The sequence below is a fragment of the Eptatretus burgeri genome, chromosome 7, assembly GCF_056783735.1.
Source record: "Eptatretus burgeri isolate ZD-2024b chromosome 7, Ebu_testis_v1, whole genome shotgun sequence".
Taxonomy (NCBI): Eukaryota; Metazoa; Chordata; class Myxini; order Myxiniformes; family Myxinidae; genus Eptatretus; species Eptatretus burgeri.
The window spans coordinates 1,970,895-1,992,515 of record NC_140967.1 but is presented as its reverse complement, the minus strand read 5'-3'; the positions used below and the strand labels follow the sequence as shown (position 1 = coordinate 1,992,515).

The 21,621-nt window shown below is 42.1% G+C and overlaps 1 protein-coding gene across 3 annotated transcripts in view; it reads right to left on the bottom strand.

The window, feature by feature from the left end:
• The window catches only part of LOC147022550 (MAP/microtubule affinity-regulating kinase 3-like), a 145,052-nt gene that overhangs the window by 98,354 nt on the left and 25,077 nt on the right, over nucleotides 1–21,621 (bottom strand). For all 3 annotated transcript variants that reach the window (XM_085887237.1, XM_085887235.1, XM_085887238.1), the window contains exons 4-6: nucleotides 16,985–17,033; nucleotides 8,540–8,605; nucleotides 3,756–3,826 (exon numbers count right to left, since the gene is read on the bottom strand). In XM_085887237.1, coding sequence (XP_085743363.1) covers nucleotides 3,756–3,826; nucleotides 8,540–8,605; nucleotides 16,985–17,033 — 186 coding nt within the window. The remainder of the gene's footprint in view (nucleotides 1–3,755; nucleotides 3,827–8,539; nucleotides 8,606–16,984; nucleotides 17,034–21,621) is intronic.

The window sequence follows — 21,621 nt, the reverse complement described above, 5'->3', positions numbered from 1 at the left end:
CTGTGAGATGTGCTGATACTATCTGCAACCTATTTCCATTTGTGACTGGAGTTCATCAGGAGTGTGTACTGACCCCACACCTTTCAGTACTTGTATGGACTGGATTCTGGGGAGGATATTGGAGAGATCAAGCTGCGGTACATCGTTTTGGAATGTCAATATCTCTGACCATGATTTCGCAGATGATGCAGTCATCTTTGCGGAGACTCTGGATATCCTTTTGGGGGCCTTCAAGGTGATGAATTAGGAGTCGGAGCCGCTGGGTTTTTGGGATTCCTGAGTCAAATCTAACATCCAGGCTTTCAATGACATCTTGGATGCTGATATTTTGCCTGTACCTGTTTGTGGTGAGGATGTTGAGGTCAGCAAGAGATTCACTTCCCTTGGCAGTGACATTCATGTCTCTGCTGGCTGTGAGCCAGAGGTCAACAGATGTCTGGGTCAAGCCTGGGAAGTCAAGGATTTACTGGATCATGGGGTGTGGCGCTGCCGGTACCTGTGCAAGAAGACGAAAGTCCAAGTCTTCAAGTCCTTGGTGCTTTCACAGTCTTGCTCTGCGGATGTGAGACTTGGACTCTGACCAGGGATCTGAGATGGAGACTTAATTCCTCTGGTACCAGGTCTCTTCGGAGAATCCTTGGCTATCGCTGGTCGGACATTGTGTCCAATTAGTGGTTGCTGAGAGAGACTCAAATGAGATTTGTTTCCTGAATAGTCCGTGAGCGTCAGCTGCGGATGTATGGACATGCGGTTCATTTTCCTGACGTTGACCCTGCTCACCAGATTATTTTAGCGAGGGAGCCTCATGAGTGAAAGAGCCAATGGGCCGACCACGTGCCTCGTGGTTGCAGCAGGTTGATCAGCATCTCAAGGAGATGGGGAAGGGCCAGGCATCTGCCTGGGGGATGGCCAGACGGACACCCCTGGAGTACCGGCAGAAAGTGGACGCAGCGACGCGCTGCTCCGGCACGTGCTCCCATCCCTGACCTGACCGGCCAGACATGTCGAGAGAGGGAGAGGGAGAGGGAGAGGGAGAGGGAGAGGGAGAGGGAGAGGGAGAGGGAGAGAGAGAGATGAAAGGAGGGTGAGGGGCTCGAGCAAAGAAAGGACAAAGAGATAGTGGGTGGGCCAGGGGAGTTCGCAAAGAGAATGCTATGCTTTATGAACAAAGCACACGCACGCATACACATGCCTGGCTGATTTCGGCAATTTTTCGGGAATCAGCAGGTTGGAGTCAGTGTGATTACCGACTGCAATACGTACTGTATTCAACCCAAAAACCTTGAATATCCTTCATCGAAAAAAAAACGCAAAAAAACATTTATATAGACGTTTCAGGGATATTTTCACAAACATTGATCTTTATAAACAGCAACATGCGACGGGTGGAAAAAATAATTTGGCTCGGTAATTTTGAAAACACGTTAATACGGCAAACTGCTCAGAAATCAGGCGTTATCAAATATATTTTGCTTTGAAACTCACAAAGAGAAACATATAAGCTTTGTAAAGCACACCAGATAACCAAATGCTTTAGAAATAGTTGTGAGGACAAAGGAAAACCTGATAAAATATCAATAAGATACGGGATGAAACTTTGCCCCCACGGCTCCCGTAACAGGCATGGCATGTCCACACACCCTTGGAAAGCCTGGTGTTGTCTCAGTGGAGAGAGTGGTTGGCTTGGGATCTTACAGTCCTGAGTTTGAGCCCTGTTGGGAACTGAATTAATACCAGGTGGGGTTGACTCAGCCTGTCATCCTTCGAAATGTCGGTCGGAGAAATGAGTACCAATGTATTGGTGTAGGGCACAGCATCAGCGACATGTCACGCACCAATAAAATGATAGCTACCCGGCTGCCAAGATGCCACACGCAAGAAGAAGAAGACACCCGCGGAGCGTCTCGACAGATCCAAATCTCCCCATGTGTACCACATCCGTGTGTGCTGTATACGTACCTCTACCTTGTCGTAAATGTCGAATGTACATCCCGATCGGGACACGAACTGTACCGCTATCGACTGTAGGGCGCTCGGTGGGTGGCTTAATCACTCAAGCCAATTCCAACGGAATGCCTAGCTTGGCAAGTGATTACCAATTGCTGTCAATAAAACTATGCACCAGGAAACACTCAGGCAATGTCCGAATTGGACAAAATTTCGGAATCGGAACTGCTGCTACGTTCAAATCTGGAGCTTGCATGATGTAATTCAACTCAGTTTAAGAATTTCTCGAGGTTCTAGCATGTGCGGAAATGAACGCTGGCGTTTCCGGGCATTTGTAAGCACTGCAATGTACTCAGGGATTCGTAGCTATGATGAACAGGCATTCGATCATACGAGTGAGGAAAGTGATAAAAAAAAAAAACTTTATCGTTAAGAAATCATTGCAGTCTGTTCCAAGTCAGGGAATGTTTGAGCAGGCCAAAAAAAAATGGCGGCTTCAGACTCCATCAAGGTTACCCAGGAAACGCCTAAAGACCCCAGAGAGGGAAGTGGCCGAGGATCGTGCCTGATGAAGGATATAATTAAATAACGCCGTTAATTATCTTCAAAAGGGGTGTTTTAATTAACCCAAACAACCAATTTTCACTCATGAACTTCCCTGGAGTTTTCTTCGTATGCATGCAAACTTTCAGGCTGCTCGGATTTATGGACGGACACGCACACGCACACACTTATTAGTATAGGTTGTTTTCCAAAGAAATTGCAAACGCAAATCCAAATGGGTGACCTGAAACGTTTTTGAGTAAACAGTTTGTAGATTATACAAGATTGTAAATTTGTGCAACCCTGAAAATGAAATCCTTCCTTGTGAGTTGTTAATCCACTCATTATGGTGATAATTTGCATCGGTTGTAACATACCTTTATCTTTGGTGACCTTCCTTCCTCCATCTGTGTTTTACCTTTATCTTGTCAATACGCCTTTGCCAGTGAAGGTTCCTGTGGTTTGAGCACCCTTCTCTTCACAACCCCTTTCGCATTTTAACAATTTTCACACAGACCATGAGTTTGTCCTACTTGTGAAACCATTAAGGCAGAAACACGACTTGCACTTTGGCTATGCATTTTTGGCCTTTGGATCAGGGTGTACGAGTATTGCTTTGAGAAACCTTATCATAGTTTTGTTTGAGCACAGACTTTGGATAAAGTCTGTGTGTTCAGCTTTTATCCACACAGTTTTCGTTGTTATTATTTTTTTTAATTTAAAAAGGCATTTCGATAGATAGAAACATCACCATCTAAGGGAAATGGTCACGTATGTAGAAATCCATACGACAACTACACACTACCCATCAGGTCATAGTTCACAGTCATGCTTGAGGATACCTTCGACCTTATCCTCTCGAATGTGTCTAGTCCTTTTGTACTCCTCATACTCCCCCGACCTTCTCGTACAGTTAATTCAAACGTTTAGCATTTGCAGAAAACGTTTTACATGTCTCACCCTCCCTCTCTTTATATTCTGTACCACACTCTGCCTCTCAAAACAATAGTGGTTTCCCCGACTAAAACATTGACCTCTATTCGTTCTCACTCCCTTCTGCTAAGCTAACTCTCCCTCCACCTTCCATTCAGGCATCTCCATTCTTTTGGCAACATCAAATAAAGCATCAATCACAAGCATGTATACAAAGCTTGCTTGTGAACACTTCTATCAGAATCAGTCACATAGAGCCCTTGGCAGGACTTGTACGAGTGTTCGAGAGATTAGAACATGAACTCTTGTTCAAACGGCTCAAGCCAATTTACCTGTCGGAACTTTACTCTTGCTTCTTTCTCCTTCATCCTTCCATGAGCAACCAAGTAGTCAAAGACCTCTCCTGCAGGGGAACCACCAATTCTGGGTGAGGAGCATGCAATGACTACATTGTAAAACCATAAAACCAGGAAAATAAATTTGAATTGTTGGCTTTTGTAGATTTTGGTAATAAAAGCAGCTAATGGACAAGAGAGTTTTCGAAAATTTAACTTCAAGCTGAGCGATTTCATGGTAAACGGGACCAAAGAACCCTCAGATACCAGTCAACGATGCTTTTTATCCCACAAATAACTAAGGAGTACTAATTTTGCATTATGAGGTGGTAGATGTGTCATTATAACCACTACAACACAAAAAAAGAAAAGCACAAGAACAAATATAGTTTAAAAACTAGAACGGCACTCGGTAGAGCCTGTACCTCTGCCAGGCTGAACAGTTTACGTTTTGTATCCAACTGATAAACCGGATCTAATCTGCTTCTTCTTGTCACATACCCAACTCATCCACCTCGTTTTGTCATAATCCATCCACAAAGTTTTGAAATACTGTATTGTGCTGTATATCGTTTTTGTCCATATCTCTCAAATTGTGAAGAATCACTTTTTTTTTTTAATTCTAATATCCGGATCCCGATCCTCACCAAAATCGAATCAATGTGTCGTCACACACACACACACACACACACACACACACACACACACACACACACACACACACACACACACACACACACAACCTGTTCACCAAGTTTTGTCCGAATCTGTCTGAAATATCATGCCATATTATCGTTTTTCACCCTTCCTTTCAATGGTGAAGAATCACTGAAAAAAAAAATTCTCATATCCCGGTGTGGATCTTTTCCAAAATGTATTCAATTTGTCATCGTCACACACCCAACCTCTCGACCAAATTTCATCTGAATCCGTCCAGAACTTTTTGAGATATCCTGCTCACAGACAGACAAACAAATGGGTGAAAATATAATCGCCATCCACCTTCGGTGGTGGAAGTAACAAATAAAGCTCAACATACGTAATATTAACTGACAGTAACACCATCTGTGATACTCTTTCGGGACATCGATAGTCTCCTTTAAATAAACTCAAGCTCTCCGATTCTAGAGATGGTCTTTATGACATCCAAACAAAAAATAGCAGCAAACGCTTTTCACAAAACTGTGGATCTCAACCAATCAGTAAACTTTCTGACCCAGATCTCAGGAAATGGTTCACTCTCTCAATTCGGACCACAATGTCGATGATCACAAAATCCTGTATCACACTTCATTTGCTCCTCCCGAATTATCAAATCATATGTTGGCAAAACTTTACATTGAGCTGTACACTTTCAAAGAGCTGCTAACATGCTACAAAAGGAGTCACCATTTCTGGTGTATTAACAAGGAAGACTGGCATAGTGTACAATTTGATGTTGCGTTAAGATATGATAAACATTTCCTCAGCTGCAGATTTAGATTAGGCCAGTGGCATCATGGTTAGAGCGGCCGCTCCAATTCTGGGAGGTCGGTGATTCGATTCCTACCCTGGCCGAGTCGTACCAAAAACTGTAAATGTGATACGTGCTGCTTGGCATTTAAAGGGTAGAGCACCATTGTTTGTCCCTCATGGAGTTTGGAACACTCCTCTTCAAACCTGTGCAATTAAACCGGTTGTTCCCCTTCGACTGCTTTTCTGGAGATCCTTCACAGAAGGTCACCACCCCCTCTTTATAGAAGATAACATAGCATTACTCAAGGTGAAAAAAACAGATGCTCTGAATTTGACTGGTCAACCTTCCTCCGATCATCAGCAAGGTGATGAAACACAGAAGAGCACCAGACTTCAAGCTTGTCTCGTCCGTTTTTATCCCTCAGACCATTTGACACTTGTGACACATCCTTTCCCAGCTGTTTTCTTCACCCCATTATTAGCATGTTGATTGCTCATCTTCTGCCGCAAGCTCTTTCATGGGCCTCAAAAGATTGTTTAGAAAATTGGAGGGGTTTGAGGATGATCACGAAACGCCAACCACACAAAACACGGCTTATGACTGTATGCATGGATGTTTATGGCTTGAACCTGGGCTAAACAAAGCACACAGTGGATTAAATGGAACCAAAACTCATGAGGTGGAAACAAATCATTCTTATGGATATAACTTAACAATGCAATAACCTTAAACTTCAGATGATGGAAATGGGGGTGACTTTGAACCCCAAGATCACTCTGTGGTTTAATGGATAGCGCATGCTTCAAACCCCAGCCGAGTCACAACAAAGACATGAAAATGGTATGTGCTGCTTCCTTACTCGACTCTCAGCATTTAAAAAGGACCAACAACCATAGTTTGGCAACCATAGCGTAAGCTTTGATGGGTCTAAGAGCCTCCTCCTGTGTTGAAGCTCCTTGTAACAGGGAACTCATATAATGATTACTTTTGTAAATGAAAAATAAAATCAATAAATGCAAGGTTTTGTTTTGTTTTGTTTGAAATACTGTCAGACCCCAATATTCGTGGTTCCGCTATTCGCAGCTCATAAAATGTGACCTGCTTCTATATTTGCAGCCCTGTGCTTAATTAAGCATAACTAATTGTTTTGAAAATGTTTCCGTGTAAATAAGCAAAATTAGGTCTCACGACAATATAAATCGGTTTGTTCTTGTCACCGACCCAACTTGGATCGAGTCAACAGAATCCATTTCCCCTGTTCAAGAAGATGACCTAGCTGTGTGATCGATGCAATGAGGTACAGGAAGAAACTTCTCCTCCAATCATGAACTATGAACAACTTTGTGTGTAACATATTTATTCACTCTTTAATGGAAGACAAATTATTCACAAAAAGGTTTCATTTGCCTTTAGATTTTGCAAATTATTAATGGATCAATTATCATTATTCTACACCAATAAATGTCAGTGTGAACACGTGCGTCTCCTCCAGAACTCCAAAATCATGAAACCTAGCATGCATACTAAGGGAACTCCAAGGAAGTGAATGAGTGAAAATTGAGTGTTTGGGTTAATTAAAACACCCCTTTTGAAGATAATTAACGGCCTTATTTAATTAGATCCTTCACCAGGCGCATCCTCAGTCACCTCGCTCTCCACTTCGAATCTTCGAATCGCTCGGTACATGGCAATGCTTATAAATGCCCGGAGATTCCAGTGTTCGTGGCTTTATTTCATTTCCGCACATGCCATAACCGCGACAATCCGTTAAACTAAGCCGAATTACAAAAATTAAGCTCCAGAATTGAACTTGGCAGTAGTTCCGACTGCTAAAAGTAAGTAAATAAATAAATAAATAAAGTGTTCATTTGTCCAATTCTAACATATTTGGCATTTGGGGAGTCTCTGGGAGGTGTGTGTTCAATATCATGGTTTGGTGATTGCTATCACTTGCCAAGTCGGCAGTTCCTGATAAACTATTTAATTAGAGAGCTTGCTTCAGTGCTGAAGCCACTTGCCAAGTTCCCTACAGTCCATAGCGATACAGTTCATGTCCCGAGTGGGATGTACAGTTGGCAGTTGCTACAAGGTACACATTGAGGTACATGCAATTCTAAATTGGTTATTTTATATGACTCGGTGTGCTTTACAAAGGTTATATGGTTTGTCTTCGTGAGTTTCAAAGCAAAATATATTTGAAAACACCCGATTTCCGAGCCGTTTACCATATTAACGTATTTTCTAAATTACAGAGCCAAATTTTTTCCACCAGTCACATGACAATTGGCAGCACATCTCTTTGAAATGTCTTTCATGCAACATAGTATTTTTAATTTATTCAATGAAATTCCCCCAAAACAACGGTGAAAGCTACTCATGTAATCACACGGAATCCAATCAGCTGATTTCCGAAAAATTGCCAATATTGCCAAGCACCAATATATATGGTGTGTGTGTGTTTTCATAAAGGACAACACATTTTCTCTGCTAACTCCCCTACTCAGACCCCTCTCTCTCTCTCTTTGTCCCATCCTCGCTGTACCCCCCCCCTCCAATACAGTGCACAGCATCCTCCTCGCTCACCTCTCTCCAGCTCTCTCCCCCTCCCCCTTTGTTTCTGGACGTAGCTGGACAGTGGTTGTGTCCGGGCGGTGTTCGTCTCCGGATGTGGCCGGGCGGTGTTAGTCTCCGAACGTGTCCGGGCGGTGTTAGTCTCCGGACTTGTTTTCCTGATGCATCGTACCAAATTTGGACAATAATCGGGAGGTAGTTTGTGAGGAGACGATTTTTAGTGAAATGTTAATGGACGCATGTACGGATGGATTGGCTGGAACCGAGACCCACTCTACGAGCTTATTTCGGGGAAATAACCTAAAAATACACATTTCTGATTGAAGTGTCTCCGCTTTCTAAAAAGGAAGAAGTTTAACACTCAAAACATTATTCAATTATGCATTTAAACATCAAAGATGCTAATAATGGTCACATGACCCCATTTCCACCAAAGCGAATCAACATACTTCTGTCATCCAAAGCTTAATAAGTAATAAATGAACCGTCAGTTGATTTGATGAAAACACATTTAACAAATGCATTCCAAGGAAAACTAATTTTGTTTTTTTCCCCGTAAAACAATACCCACAGTGGAGTAGAAACAAGAATGAATCAAGAATGAAGGCATAACTAACTCGTATCCGTTATTCAGGAAGACAAAGCCGAGGTCATGAAGTTATACGAGTTAATGGAGCTTTCATTTTCAAATAGAGATCTTCAAAAACTGATCTTTTTCATTTTTGGAATAACAACTTGGTATTAACAGCTTTACCTCCACTGGCATATTCCATGATGAGGAACAACTTCTTTTCTGTCTTTATTACTTCGAAAAGCTTCACTGTAGGAAAAGAAAACAAATTTACACATTTCAGATGTTTAATATAACAAAATAGAGTAAATGATCATGTCACAGTGTTTGATATCGAAGATCGTCCAATGGTGGATTCCATCCACTACAGGATTTAAATTGTTTCAGCAAGATAAACACAGGGTGTTCACCCCAACGCTGCCTCCGCTTTGTTCGGTTTGAATGTTTCATCAATACACATGAGAAACTGGAAACCTTTGAAAACTACTGCAACTACTTATCACATCGCAAGGGCACAAGAGCACACAAGAACACACCAAAGCAACGACACTGTACGTCAAATGACAGAAGTGGAACCGGTACGGCCACCTTGCTGTCATAACTTTAGATATGTTCAATAACCTATTGCTACCTGTACAACGTACATGCATTCAAAGTTTACAAATTAAAATACTGCAATAAACAGTTTTGTTTAATTTATATTTCTCCTCCCCTCCCAAATAAAATTCTTCACCTACAGATACTGCCCCCAATACTTTGTACTGAGAGAATGAAAACTACGTTTTCATTTTGTTAAAATGACGTGAAACATGGAATCAAATAACAACAGATAAATTTGAAATAATCATGTTCACATCGACTCAGTTTATTATTGTAATAAAAAAGCTGTTAGTATTATGAAACAATGTTAAAAAAAAACCTGCAAGTATTATGAAACAATGACTGACACACACACACACACACACACACACACACACACACACACACACACACACACACACACACACACACACACACACACACACACACACACACACACACACACACACACACACACACACACACACACACACACACACACACACACACACGTTTGATATAAATGCCATTGCGTGATCATAATGGTTTCAAAGAATTGTCCAAAATAGCAACTCTAAACATGGTTTTGGCATGAATGATAAGAGGGGAAATGACATCACAGTACTATGTGTCGACGTTAAGAAAGATTAGATAACCACTCCAGTCCTTTCTCAAATGTACATTCACATAAAAACAAAACACAATGAAACACTGCCAACTCAACCAGTCACTGCTTTGCATCCTGCAACGTGACCATTCACAAATCCAACCCAGTTTCCTGTTCTCCATCAACCATTTACAATCTTGCATCATATGGCATATCATATAATCATAGTTTGGAGCTTCATGTACAGAAAATTCGTCAAAACTGGAATTGAAAAGCAAAATCAAATGCACTACATAGACCAAGATCAAGTGTACTGTACAACAAGAAACATCAAGTGTACAACAAGGAACATCATGTGTACAACAAGGAGCATCAAGTCTACAACAAGGAACATCAAGTGTACAACAAGGAACATCAAGTGTACAACATAGATCATCAAGTGAACTGTACAACAAGGAACATCAAGTGTACAATAAAGATCAACAAGTGTACAACAAGGATCATCAAGTGTACAACAAGGAACATCAGGTGTACAATAAAGATCAACAAGTGTACAACAAGGCACATCAAGTGTACTGTACAACAAGGAACATCAAGTGTACAACAAGGAACATCAAGTGTACAATAAAGATCATCGAGTGTACAACAAGGAACATCAAGTGTACAACAAGGGACATCAAGTGTACAACAAGGGACATCAAGTGTACAACAAGGGACATCAAGTGTACAACAAGGGACATCAAGTGTACAATAAAGATCAACAAGTGTACAACAAGGAACATCAAGTGTACAATAAAGATCATGAAGTGTACAACAAGGAACATCAAGTGTACAACAAGGAACATCAAGTGTACAACAAGGAACATCAAGTGTACAACAAGGAACATCAAGTGTGCAACAAGGAACATCAAGTGTACAACAAGAAGCATCAAGTGTGCAACAAGGAACATCAAGTGTACAACAAGGAACATCAAGTGTGCAACAAGGAACATCAAGTGTGCAACAAGGAACATCAAGTGTGCAACAAGGAACATCAAGTGTACAACAAGAAACATCAAGTGTACAACAAGAAACATCAAGTGTACAACAAGGAACATCAAGTGTGCAACAAGGAACATCAAGTGTGCGACAAGGAACATCAAGTGTATGACAAGGAACATCAAGTGTACAATGGTGATCATCATCAAGTGTACAACGGTGATCACCATCAAGTGCACAACGGTGATCACCATCAAGTGCACAACGGTGATCACCATCAAGTGTACAGAGGTGATCATCATGAAGTGTACAACGGTGATCACCATCAAGTGTACAACGGTGATCACCATCAAGTGTACAACGGTGATCACCATCAAGTGTACAACGGTGATCACCATCAAGTGTACAACGGTGATCACCATCAAGTGTACAACGGTGATCACCATCAAGTGTACAACGGTGATCACCATCAAGTGTACAACGGTGATCACCATCAAGTGTACAACGGTGATCACCATCAAGTGTACAATCGTGATCATCATCAAGTGTACAACGGTGATCACCATCAAGTGCCCAATGGAGAACATCAATCATCAAACGTAAAAGAGTATAAAATCCACAATAAACAGCAAGTGTTCCATATAGAGGAAGATCATGTGTGCCATCAGGAGCAAGATCAAGTGCACCACATGGAGCAAGATCAAGTGCACCACATAGAGGAAGATCAAGTGCACCACAGAGAGCAAGATCAAGTGTACCACATAGAGCAAGATCAACTGCATCACCGAGAGCAAGATTAAGTGCACCACAAAGAGCAAGATCAACTGCATCACCTATAGCAAGATCAAGTGCACCACAAAGAGCAAGATCAACTGCATCACCTATAGCAAGATCAAGTGGACCATAAAGAGCAAGATCAACTGCATCACCTATAGCAAGATCAATGCACCACAAAGAGCAAGATGAAGTGCACCACATAGAGCAAGATCAAGTGCACCACATACAGCAAGATCAAGTGCACCACAAAGAGCATGATCAAATGCACCACATGGAGCAAGATCAAGTGCACCACATAGAGGAAGATCAAGTGCACCACAGAGAGCAAGATCAAGTGTACCACATAGAGCAAGATCAACTGCATCACCGAGAGCAAGATTAAGTGCACCACAAAGAGCAAGATCAACTGCATCACCTATAGCAAGATGAAGTGCACCATAAAGAGCAAGATCAAGTGCACCACATACAGCAAGATCAAGTGCACCACATACAGCAAGATCAAGTGCACCACATACAGCAAGATCAAGTGCACCACATAGAGTAAGATCCAGTGCACCACATAGAGCAAGATCAAGTGCACCACATACAGCAAGATCAAGTGCACCACATACAGCAAGATCAAGTGCACCACAAAGAGCATGATCAAATGCACCACAAAGAGCAAGATCAAGTGCACCACATAGAGCAAGATCAAGTGCACCACATAGAGCAAGATCAAGTGCACCAGAAAGAGCATGATCAAATGCACCACAAAGAGCAAGATCAAGTGCACCACAGAGAGCAAGATCAAGTGCACGAGAAAGAGCATGATGAATGCACCACAAAGAGCAAGATCAAATGCACCACAAAAAGCAAGATCAAATGCACCACAAAGAGCAAGATCAAGTGCACCACATAGAGCAAGATCAAGTGCACCACATGGAGCAAGATCAAGTGCACCACAGAGAGCAAGATCAAGTGCAACAGAAAGAGCATGATGAAGTGCACCACAAAGAGCAAGATCAAATGCACCACAAAGAGCAAGATCAACTGCATCACCTATAGCAAGATGAAGTGCACCATAAAGAGCAAGATCAGGTGCACCACATAGAGCAAGATCAAGTGCACCACATACAGCAAGATCAAGTGCACCACATAGAGTAAGATCAAGTGCACCACATAGAGCAAGATCAAGTGCACCACATACAGCAAGATCAAGTGCACCACATACAGCAAGATCAAGTGCACCAGAAAGAGCATGATCAAATGCACCACAAAGAGCAAGATCAAGTGCACCACATAGAGCAAGATCAAGTGCACCACATAGAGCTAGATCAAGTGCACCAGAAAGAGCATGATCAAATGCACCACAAAGAGCAAGATCAAGTGCACCACAGAGAGCAAGATCAAGTGCACCAGAAAGAGCATGATGAATGCACCACAAAGAGCAAGATCAAATGCACCACAAAAAGCAAGATCAAATGCACCACAAAGAGCAAGATCAAGTGCACCACATAGAGCAAGATCAAGTGCACCACATGGAGCAAGATCAAGTGCACCACAGAGAGCAAGATCAAGTGCAACAGAAAGAGCAAGATCAAATGCACCACAAAGAGCAAGATCAAGTGCACCACATAGAGCAAGATCAAGTGCACCACATAGAGCAAGATCAAGTACACCACAGAGAGCAAGATCAAGTGCACCAGAAAGAGCATGATCAAGTGCACCACAAAGAGCAAGATCAAGTGCACCACATAGAGCAAGATCAAGTGCACCACATAGAGCAAGATCAAGTGCACCACATAGAGCAAGATCAAGTGCACCACAAAGAGCAAGATCAAGTGCACTACAAAGAGCAAGATCAAGTGCACCACATACAGCAAGATCAAGTGCACCACATTGAGCAAGATCAAGTGCACCACATACAGCAAGATCAAGTGCACCAGAAAGAGCATGATCAAATGCACCACAAAGAGCAAGATCAAGTGCACCACAGAGAGCAAGATCAAGTGCACCACATAGAGCAAGATCAAGTGGACCACATAGAGCAAGATCAAGTGCACCACAAAGAGCAAGATCACGTGCACCACATAGAGCAAGATCAAGTGCACCACATAGAGCAAGATCAAGTGCACCAGAAAGAGCGTGATCAAATGCACCACAAAGAGAAAGATCAAGTGCACCACAAAGAGAAAGATCAAGTGCACCACATAGAGCAAGATCAAGTGCACCACATAGAGCAAGATCAAGTGCACCACATAGAGCAAGATCAAGTGCACCACATACAGCAAGATCAAGTGCACCACATAAAGTAAGATCAAGTGCACCACATAAAGTAAGATCAAGTGCGCCACAGAGAGCAAGATCAAGTGCACCAGAAAGAGCATGATGAAGTGCACCACAAAGAGCAAGATCAAATGCACCACAAAGAGCAAGATCAAGTGCACCACAAAGAGCAAGATCAAATGCACCATAAAGAGCAAGATCAAGTGCACCACAAAGAGCAAGATCAAGTGCACCACATAGAGCAAGATCAAGTGCACCACAGAGAGCAAAATCAAGTGCACCACAGAGAGCAAAATCAAGTGCACCACATAAAGTAAACTCAAGTGCACCACATAGAGCAAGATCAAGTGCACCACATAAAGTAAGATCAAGTGCACCACAAAGAGCAAGATCAAGTGCACCACCTAAAGTGCACCACCTAAAGCGAGATCAAGTGCACCCCCCAGAGCAACATCAAGTGTCGCAGCAAGATCAAGTGCACCACATAGAGCAAGATAATGTTTGCACCTAGAGCAAGATCAAATGGACCACCTGGAGGAAGATCAAGTGCACCATCTAAAGCCAGATCAAGTGTACCATCTGTTAAATGTCCACCTTGAGGCACCACAGCAAATGCACTGGTAAAGTAACGGAGGGTGTCATGGCAGAAAAGAAATAAAGATGCTAATATGCCCTTAGTGTTGTTTTACGGATGAAACCTACATCCGACAGGAGATTGAAGGGTAACTTTCTGAGGAATATTTTAATCCCGACTGCCTACCTAAACTACAACAACAATAATTGAATGCAACACTTTATGACTGTAGGGAACTCTAAATGAAACACTACAAACGTCACAAACTAATCTGCTACAACAAGTTAAGTCACGACTCTCAAGGTGGCAACTTATCTTAAGAAAACAGTTAGTACAGTAAACCCCAGTGGATTATAAATCGGTGAAGGGAAAGGAGTAAGTCGTGATTTCAAAGAGATCGTTTGTGGCATGTGATGATATGTGTGAACTGAGAGCACAAGACAAGGTTGTATCTGAATGGTGACTGAGATGTGAAGTTTGTTCATTACATCATCATCATAATTTATTATTATAACGATAATAATAATAACAACATGACAGACTTGGGGTTTGAGGTTCGCCACAAGGGGAAGCACTCAAGTCTCTCTCGAACGCCCGATTCTGAGGCCACCGGGCACAGATAACTCTGCACACGAGTAGGTTGTTAAGCAAGCACGAACGCCAATTGACACTTTTGGCATTCGCACGATACCTTACCTGTGGATGGCCGAACCAATTGCGGTCTCGTGCCCTCAGTGCACACGCAGACTACAGTGAGTGAGCACTGGCCAACAAGAGCAAATTCGGTGGGGAAGAACTTCCTAGCTAAACTAACGTGCTTCCCATGGTGGACCAATGAAGGAAAAGACTAAACGAGCTGGGTACATTTATAACAAAAGCAATTTATTCATAAGCAAGAGCATGGAAAGGTCATGTGGCACAATGAAGGGTTTTATTACAATGTGTACAGAAGGGAAAACAAGGATTTGTACGGTGCGGCAAAAGGAATGTAATTATGGACAAAAAAGACGACACAGCAGAGCCAAACCGATATAATGAACTTGCACATTCTTATCTTATGCAAACATTACAGGTGCCATCAAACACACACCCGAGGAAATTAGAGTTCAGAAAGAGGAGAAGCAGTTGAAGGATTTTCCACCTCGTTCAATAACTGGCACGGCCGACGGACCTGTGCTTCCCAGTCGCCGAAGAAGGGGGAGGAGGGGGAAAAAATCTAGGGGTGTCTATGGTGTGTGAATGGGAGGTGAAAAAGGGATTTAAATGTCATGCACATGTGATACAGGAGAGAAGTGCAGGAGTGCGCATCTGTCTGTTTTTTTTTTCTTCGTGAGTTGCATCTTCAGATGAGACAGTAGATGGGAGAGACAGATGTGCAAGATGATAGCTTAACGTGGCATGTGAGAAAGTCTGTAAATGTTAATGATAATGATTATTGGCTGTGGAATGCAGCGGAAGGTGAGCGCTGATGACCCGGTGATGTCCCGGCAACGACCCGGTAACTGCTCGCTTGGCTCGGTCTCTGTAACTCACGCTGCTCTCTCGGTTCGGTAAGTGTCTGATGCTGTTGGCTTGGGCTTGGTGAGTGAGTTGGACCGATGAGTCCCAAAATGACTCGGAGAGTGTCTGTCGCTCGAAAAGTGTCTCTCGTGGCGACCTCTGTCACTATTTTATAGTGCCTGGGCGAAGGAGGAGCTAGAGATCAGATCAAAGGGTCCTATAGGGGTTTCCGAGCGTCCTTGTTGGTGCGCAGACGCCACTCTGAAGAGTCGCCTCACCCCACCAAACTCAGGAGGCGAAAATGGTTTAATTTTCTCCAGGGCTCGGCCCCACAACAGAGCTTCGAGATCTTTATGGAGCACGGGTTTCTGGGAGCACTCTCTGGCTATGAACGTGCGCTGGGCTCCATTCGAGTGTTGTTATTTAGCGGAGCGCCAAGGCTATCCAGACGTCATTGAACGAGTCACAGCGCACATTTGCGCCTCGAGTTACACACCAAAGTGTTCTGACTTACAATGTCCTCTGTTCCCTGGCATCCCAAAGGACTGTGGTGAGCGTCCAGGGAACTGCAGTTGTGGCGGTTGTAGTGAGGTGGGGAAAGCATTATGGTGTTTGTGGTAAGAACGTTGAAGCGATGGGAGCGGTTGTGGTGAAGAGACTGAAGCGTCTGTGGTGATTGTGGCAAGGAGATTGAGCGTACGTTACTGTGGGTGATTTTTATGAGGCATTGTGATGATTATGGTGAGGGTTGTAGTGTCGTGGTGAGCATGGTGAAGGTCTGAGGTGAAGTGCCCGTTGGTAAATGGCACGCGTATGCTCATGAAGCTGCTGTGGTGTTCGTTCCTGTCTGGTATGGTGTGCATGCATGCGTGACGAGGTCGTGTGTGAAGTTAAAGTGAAATCGGTGAAAGAAATAGCAAAGGGGGATTGAAGAACTAACTAAAAGCCCTGGGCAACGCATCTTGTCCCATATACCCACGAGACATAATGGAAGGGCTAACTGAACAAATGAAAATAAAATAACTGTCTCGGGACCGCTGTATGTTTGATGCCATTACCTTGGGGGAGTGCCGGCTTTTCAGAGCTGCAACAATATTAATGTGGCACTGCCGTCCATATGCATTTCATTGCATGGTATTAACTGCCATTGAAACAAAGACGATGTGCATCATCCCCTTGACGTGACCGGCACGGTGAGCACATGATGGGGAAAGGCGGCAAGTAATCTAAATCATCCCATGACATGTGACCAGCACAGTGAGTACATGATGGGGAGGGAAAGCCAATACGTTACATCATCACATTCCATGGAAGCAATATCATTGAATTCACTTGGAAATGCACTTACCGATATTCGGGTGGTTCAGAGTCTTCATGATTTTAACTTCTCTAAAGAGCTGAAACGGGAAACCAGGAAAGAGGAGGCACGTGGAGGGTGCAATTAAAGCACTTTGGACTTCAACAACTTCACAATCTCACAACTAAACGAATTTTCATAAAGGCGACAAAAGTCAATGCACAAGATTAAACGAATCAGACAAACGTTCGGGCAACACAGAATGCATTTTTTAAATGTTCATGAAATACAGAAAATCATGAATGACTTGATTAAATCACAATTTGCAAAATGTTTCACTGATGCTCTTTCTCTAGCTCCTCCATGAACCTGAACATTGTATACAAAAAATAAATCAATCAATAAAATAAAAAAATGAACAAGCAAACCCAAAGAGAAAATAAATATGACCACAAAAACAATTCTTATTCAGCACAATCATGCTGCCCTTCCAGAACTCAACTTGTATCAATATGTATATACACACTTATATACATACTAGTAAAGGTGCCCGTCTTGGATGGGCATCACTGGCAACATATGGTAAAAGACAGATAACATGAATGTATTTCAAATAATATATAATATCATTTTTATCCATTGATTATTATCATTCAGGTTTTCCCCTTCGACTGTCCCGCAGTAGCTCCACTTCGATGACATTACCACGTAGTTTAGTGACTACACAACGTGTACCATTCGTGAGTTCCAGAGGATCCATAGAGCGGATTAAAATTACAGGGCACCCTACTTTAAAGTGATCCAAAAGGCCGGATCAGTTTCGTGTACATATTCATATCTTGTAGATTTTAGCAGATTCTGAAACGGTTAACAGCATGTCGATCGGATGGTTCTGTGATTTTCTACGGTAGTAAACAGAAGTACGACTTAAGCCTGTACGCCACTATGCGGAGACCCGAGGACCTAATATTTCACAACAAACTAAAAACTCACAAAATTTGAAGATATTTTAAATAAACAATTTATTGTAATATCAATTAAATATCATTTTTATCCATCGATAATATGAATTGTTCTGTGCAGCTATAGTTGTTCTCCTGGGATCTGTGCATCCATCCATGAGAATGTTCTAATGAAGTGCAGTAGGAATAATAAAAACAGCACTGTGCGGGAGTGTAGGTAATCTCTCCAAAGCTCTCGGAAAGCCTTAAAATGCATCACGACCGGTTTGATTGTGAACAGATATACGGACGGACGGACGGACATCGAGACCGGTTTTATTTGGTCATCATGAAGGTACCGCTTGATATTACGCATTGAAACAGAGATATGAATACTCAAGTGAGTTTATTATATGTCTATGATTGATAGCTTATTGACAGCTCAATAACATGAGCAATTTACTATGGCGTTTAGTGATTAATAATAACATACTCTACAAAAGGTTTTACGAACTCATCTGAGTGGTCCTCGAAAAAATGGGAAACATTTTTTTTCTTTTTTGTGCAATAATTCAATTCCTCCCATTTTGCAAATGGAGAACATGAACTGTTTAACTACCATAATCATCAAAACGAATTTTGAAGGGCCTCTTAAGGAAGACAATAATATAATCTATATTAATATTTCGGCACGCCCCTTTTTTTGTTCCACCATCAGATTTTCCACCATCAGATTACTATATATGTCAAAGCTTGTTTCATTTCATGCAGTAACAAAAATCTGATGGTGGAACAAAAAAAAGGGGCGTGCCGAAATATTAATACAGATAAACAAAATGGTTGGATGTTTGTTTGTTTGTTTGTTTGTTTGTTTGTTTGTTTGTGTGATCCCACTCCTCTGAGCTTCTCAGGTTAAACGCCACAAAACTTTATAGGATCATATTATTTACCACGGTGTACCTAAATAGGGGTTGTAAAATGTCTTTTTCTCACAATTCATAATTTATAAACACCCGAGCTGCCACCTGCCGCCATCTCAGCAAAAGTAGATCCATATATACAATGCTTCATAAAAAAACCCCCATTTTCTTTCGGATTTCAACCCGGATGCCGATATATTTGGGTCGGTGGTAACCTCTGATCGTCAAATATAGTATCAAATGTGAAAAATAACTGTCAATTAAGACCTTACCATGATCAGTAAAATTTGGCGAAGGAGTCACGTGTTCTCTCAAAGGCGTGAATCATTGAAAAACCGAACACAGTGCAAACACAATCCACACACCGATTTAAAGGTAATTGTATTGGGCATTTAAAGACGTAACGCTCAAGAATGAAGAGTTTGTAGGGGGGGGGGAAGGGATGCCATCGTAGCTAACTTCACCAAATAAATATACATGCATTGTGTCGTTTAAAAGAACCGAGTTAAAGAGTAGGTTTTGGGTCGCTGATGACTTCGCGTGTTTTGAAGGTTGTAAGCACATTAATAATCGTTGGGCAATTATTTTCTTACAATTGAAACTCAAAATATGCAAAAATTAACTTTTAAGTCAAAACAATTGTCAGTGATCGAAAAACAGTCTGGAAGTTACCAAAGATGCTATGATGTCACGTTCTCCGAAAACTTCGTGAACATTCGGAAACAGCATGTGAACAATGGCGAGATGCGATTCAGAGAGTGATTTCAGCGGCGATGAAATTAAGTGTTTTCATTCCGATATTGACGAGTCGGAGAATGATGGGAATTTATACTATGGAGTTTCTGGCCCTGAGCCATATAAATTTGAGCCACTTGCAAGTGGAAGAAAACGGCCTATTTTGTGTACAAGTGGCAGGACTGACTACCAGCTCAGGGAGGACGGAAACCTCCCGTGGAGCAGAAGGGCGAAAGCTCGCTTTATCTTGATTTTCAGTACGAATACAGACCGTGAAAGCGTGGCCTCGCGATCCTTTTGACTTTTTGGGATTTAAGCAAGAGGTGTCAGAAAAGTTACCACAGAGATAACTGGCGTGTGGCGGCCAAGCTTCAATAGCGACGTCGCTTTTTGATCCTTCAATGTCGGCTCTTCCTATCATTGCGAAGCAGAATTCGCCAAGCGTTGGATTGTTCACCCACTAACAGGGAATGTGAGCTCGCAAGAATAAGGTAAGTTTGGTGCAATTTGAGCTTTTATTCGTCGAGTTATGAATGTTTCAAGTTGAGGGCACCTGGCGCGTATGGCCGCGGGCGCCTTGGCGAGATCAAGGCCGTGGCGCTTTTTCCACAAAGATGAGGTTTAAAAATCATTTTTCATCTCAATAAAGGTTATCATCACGTGCCTGACTTGTTACACTGTCGGATTATGTAAAGATTGTTCGTGGATGGCTGAATATTACGGTTTTATGATTTTGACAAAATAATTTTAAATAATGCCGTGAATTCCTGTGGTGAATTGAGATTTTTGCTTCGATCGACGTTGCGGGTTCGTTTTAAAGTCAATTCAAATTCTGTTTTCGGTTTTTGCAGTCGCTTAGGATGCTTAACACTTGGTTGTTGTGAAGTTTGTAAAATTCCGATATTTTATAAGGTTTATGTTCGATGGCGAGCAGGGCCTAGGGCACCTTGACGAGATGTTAGGCTGCAGCGCTTTTTCCACAAAGATATTGTTTAAAAGTTTAAAAGGCAGGGAAAATTCGCCCGTTTTGTTTGTACAAATCTTATCCACTGTCAGCGAATGTTTGATTCCTTCGGGAATCGGGGGGAGCGATTACCTGTTTTCCAGCCACTTTCGCAAAACATGACGACACACGTACGAGGCATGATGTACAAATATCCAAATAACTTTGTTCTACAATAATTCAAAATAAAAAAGGATAATATAGACAGTTGCAAGCTCAAAAAAAGCGAAAGAACGGCCCGCTCAACTGGACACTTCTTCAATGAAAGAGCGAGCTTCCGCTTTGTTTTGGAGAATGTGACGTCACCATCCACATATGGCACACGGCTGTTTTTTTCAACAGCCTCGAGAAATAACAACTTCGGAGTTAAATTTCATTAATTTTCCCAATAGTTCGGCAAACACAATAGTTTGCATCAAACTATTTAATGCACATATAATCATATTGATAAATTTTCAGAACATATTTGGTGACCCGCAACCTGCTCTTTAACATCGTGATTTGATTTTTGATCGTAGATGTTTGATTAATTTCATCATAGATGTCTCACCTCAAATGAGAAGTTTTTTCAGAGTGTGTATTGTCGGTAAAAATGTGAATTCAGTGTAAAAATTCAGTGACGAAATATCGTAGTGGGTGGAGCCGGTAACCTTGGCAACCAATTAAAAAAAAATTCAAATGGTTTCTGGTCACTATCACAGAAATATTCAATCACAGGCGAGATGTATTTCATTTCTTACAATATGATCGATATCTCCGACCTCTTAACGATGCCTTATCTGAGGGGGCATTCAAAAATGACGTACGTAACACGTGGGGGCTGGGGTTTGGAGTTTGGTGGGGGTGGGTGGACGTCCAAACATTATTGAGTTCTACACTTATTGCGGGTTGGCGGTGGGGTGTTTCCAGAGCTGTTATGTGACGACCTTTTTGTTGAATATTAAAACGAGCTGTAAAAGGACTTTTTGGACGTTTCTGGGTGAGCTATCCCATAACCTTGAATGAGCTTCTGGTTGAGCATTTCTCTATTAGCCATGGCTTTGCTGAGATATCGCACTGCAAGTTGGTCAATGGAAGAAAAAAAAAAAC